The sequence below is a fragment of the Pyxicephalus adspersus genome, chromosome 5 (genome assembly GCF_032062135.1).
Source record: "Pyxicephalus adspersus chromosome 5, UCB_Pads_2.0, whole genome shotgun sequence".
Classification (NCBI taxonomy): domain Eukaryota; kingdom Metazoa; phylum Chordata; class Amphibia; order Anura; family Pyxicephalidae; genus Pyxicephalus; species Pyxicephalus adspersus.
In genome coordinates, this window is record NC_092862.1 from 26,330,305 (window position 1) to 26,332,959 (window position 2,655).

The 2,655-nt window shown below is 36.4% G+C and overlaps 1 protein-coding gene across 4 annotated transcripts in view; it reads right to left on the minus strand.

The window, feature by feature from the left end:
• Positions 1-2,655, minus strand: part of RIPK2 (receptor interacting serine/threonine kinase 2) — a 21,609-nt gene that overhangs the window by 4,049 nt on the left and 14,905 nt on the right. For 3 of the 4 annotated variants that reach the window (XM_072410955.1, XM_072410959.1, XM_072410958.1), the window contains exons 9-10: positions 1,904-1,955; positions 1,039-1,131 (exon numbers count right to left, since the gene is read on the minus strand). In XM_072410955.1, the coding sequence (XP_072267056.1) occupies positions 1,039-1,131; positions 1,904-1,955 (145 nt within the window). The remainder of the gene's footprint in view (positions 1-1,038; positions 1,132-1,903; positions 1,956-2,655) is intronic. The other variant, XM_072410956.1, reaches the window with a different exon arrangement.

The following is a 2,655-nucleotide window of genomic DNA, read 5'->3' on the forward strand; positions in this document are numbered from 1 at the left end:
GAATCAGGATCATAGATCAGGATCAGGAATCAGGATCATAGATCAGGATCAGGAATCAGGATTATAGATCAGGATCAGGAATCAGGATCATAGATGTAGATGCTGAAGAAAAGGGAGCAAAGACAACGGCTTAAAAATGATAATATAAGGGAGCGAAGGTAATAGTTATTTATAAAAAAGTGAGCAGGACAGTAATTATAAATGGAGAACAGAAGGTAAAATGGACCATTATAGATGAAAGAGAAAAGAGAGACAGGATTATAGTCATAGATGGAGTGAAGAAGAAAGTCAAGAACACGGTCATAGGGCCTGATATATTAAACCTCTCCAAGGCTGGAGAGAATACACTTTCATCAGTGGAGCTGGGTGATCCAGCAAACCTGCAATAGATTTTTCAAAGTCATTTGCTATTTGCTTGTCAATGTTTTACATCCTGGACCAGAATTATTCCAGGTTTGCTGGATCATCCAGCTTCACTGATGAAAATGTATCCTCCCCAGCCTAGGAAAGCTTTAATAAATTAAATAGAGAGATGGAAGCTATGATCATAGTTCCAGGTAAAGACGATAATGGAGCCAGGACTGGAATTATAGAGAAGAGAATTATAGAGAAGAAGGAAGCCAGGCCTATGGATAGAAAAGAAAAACAGGACCATAGGTATTTAAGGATACGTCAAAGAAATCAGGATCATCGTTGTAGCCAAAAAGGATCTAATGACCGGATTAAAATGTATGGAGATGCTGGTCTACTGAGGAAGGTACAATCATCGAATGTCTATCTATGTATATTAGATCGAGTTTAGGAAACAGTAAGAATATAAAATAATATATAAATAACATAAATAATAGTAGCAAAGCTGTGTGGGAAACTGGAACTGTTGATGATGTCAAGACATCTGTGTAGAAAAACTGGAGAGACCATGAAGAAACAATGAAGAAAAGAACAGTGCTCAAAAAGATGACAGGAAGAGACCGTAATGGCCCAATTAAAGGAACAGCATTCTGATAGGACAATGCCAGCCACCACCATTTGTATTACCAAGTCTAGGGGTGACACTGAACATTGGACTTCCACATGCAGTAGGGGGGTGGCTGAAGCTGTCAGAGGTATTCAGACATGTTCCATTGAAGCCTAGGAAATTAAAGATGTTACATACTGACATAACTGAGTTAGTTACATTCTGAGAACAAGTAGTTAGTAATGGAGTACTTTAAGTAACATGTTCACATAGGTAGGGGTGTGATATTGCCTAAATATTCATATACATATCTGGGAAACTTAATAGTCTAATGCTCAATTTCATATGCTGCTATCAGTTTTATTCTTTATTATTTCATATTCATTTTAAATATTTTTGCTGGTAACTATCCTAAATATCTAAAATGCATGAATGTCTTTATCAAATGGCTTTGCTACCTAGTGAGTCGGGATTGACCCAAAAGTAATCAGGAATTCCAATTAAATTTACTACATTCATTTACCAGGAGTCTTCAACTCCACAGTCCTTAAGGGCCACACACAGGCCAGGGATATTTATATAAACAAAGTCGTTTTCTGACTCTTCCTAAAGTATTTATTAATTTATTTAATGCTGTCTACGGATCCTGGCCCGCAAGGAGTTGAAGACCCTTTCTATAGTGAATTTTTCACTATAGAGCTTACTTCACTAGACAAAAAAACCAAAGTCACACATGTTTTAGGGATTGGGGAAATCTCCCTGATGGAGTAATGTGACTGTGATAAAAGCAGAAAGTCAAACCTATGTAAACATCTGATTTTAAGGTATTGACTGGCAACTTGAGTATTTAGCAGACTGTACACAGACAACCTACCAGCAATTCTTGGTAGGACTTATGGTAACACGTTAGTAATAATAATTCTTATTCTAGAATAGTATACATACCATTACTACAAACTGGTGGTTTTACAAAAACAGGAGAAGGGGACATGTCACCCTGTGTATACATAACAGAAAAAAATGATGTCAGTTGCATAATTGCTTTTAATAACCTTTTTTAAATCTTATGTAACAAGTAGTATGGCTTAACAAGTCAAAAGTACAGGGGGTATTCTAACTTTTAAACTTTTTAACTTTGTAAATATTTTGGCAAAAAAGTTAGAATAAGCGTCTATGACAACCATGTACTTGATCTGGATACTGGTGTGTGTGAGAGGGCTATGGTCAGATATTCCTATGTGCTGCCCACAAAGTTTATTTTAACCCTTGCACCTATCAGTGTAAAAAAGTAGACCCATTTTTCAGAGATTACTGTTTAAATGTTTGTCCTTGGTCACACATTTACTAGATAATGTAGCCAGGATTAGTGTTGATGTTCGAATTCGGGTTGTCCCTATATTCGACCCGAATATGGCTGTTCTAATTCGGGTATACCCGAACCGAATTTTACTGCATTCGACAGCAAAAATTCGGGAGGAAAATTTCTTAAATTATTTATTTCGTATCTGTTTTTTATTTTAAACTTGTTTTTTTTTATTTTTTACAGGTTATCCTACAATGACATTATGAATCATGGAACTGTGCGGTCACAGTTAATTGAAAGCAGGTACCTTCAATTAGCTGTAACCGGAGGCAATAGGAGGGCAATGAATGGAATTACTATGTCCATTCATTACCTCTACTGCTCTGTGATTGGC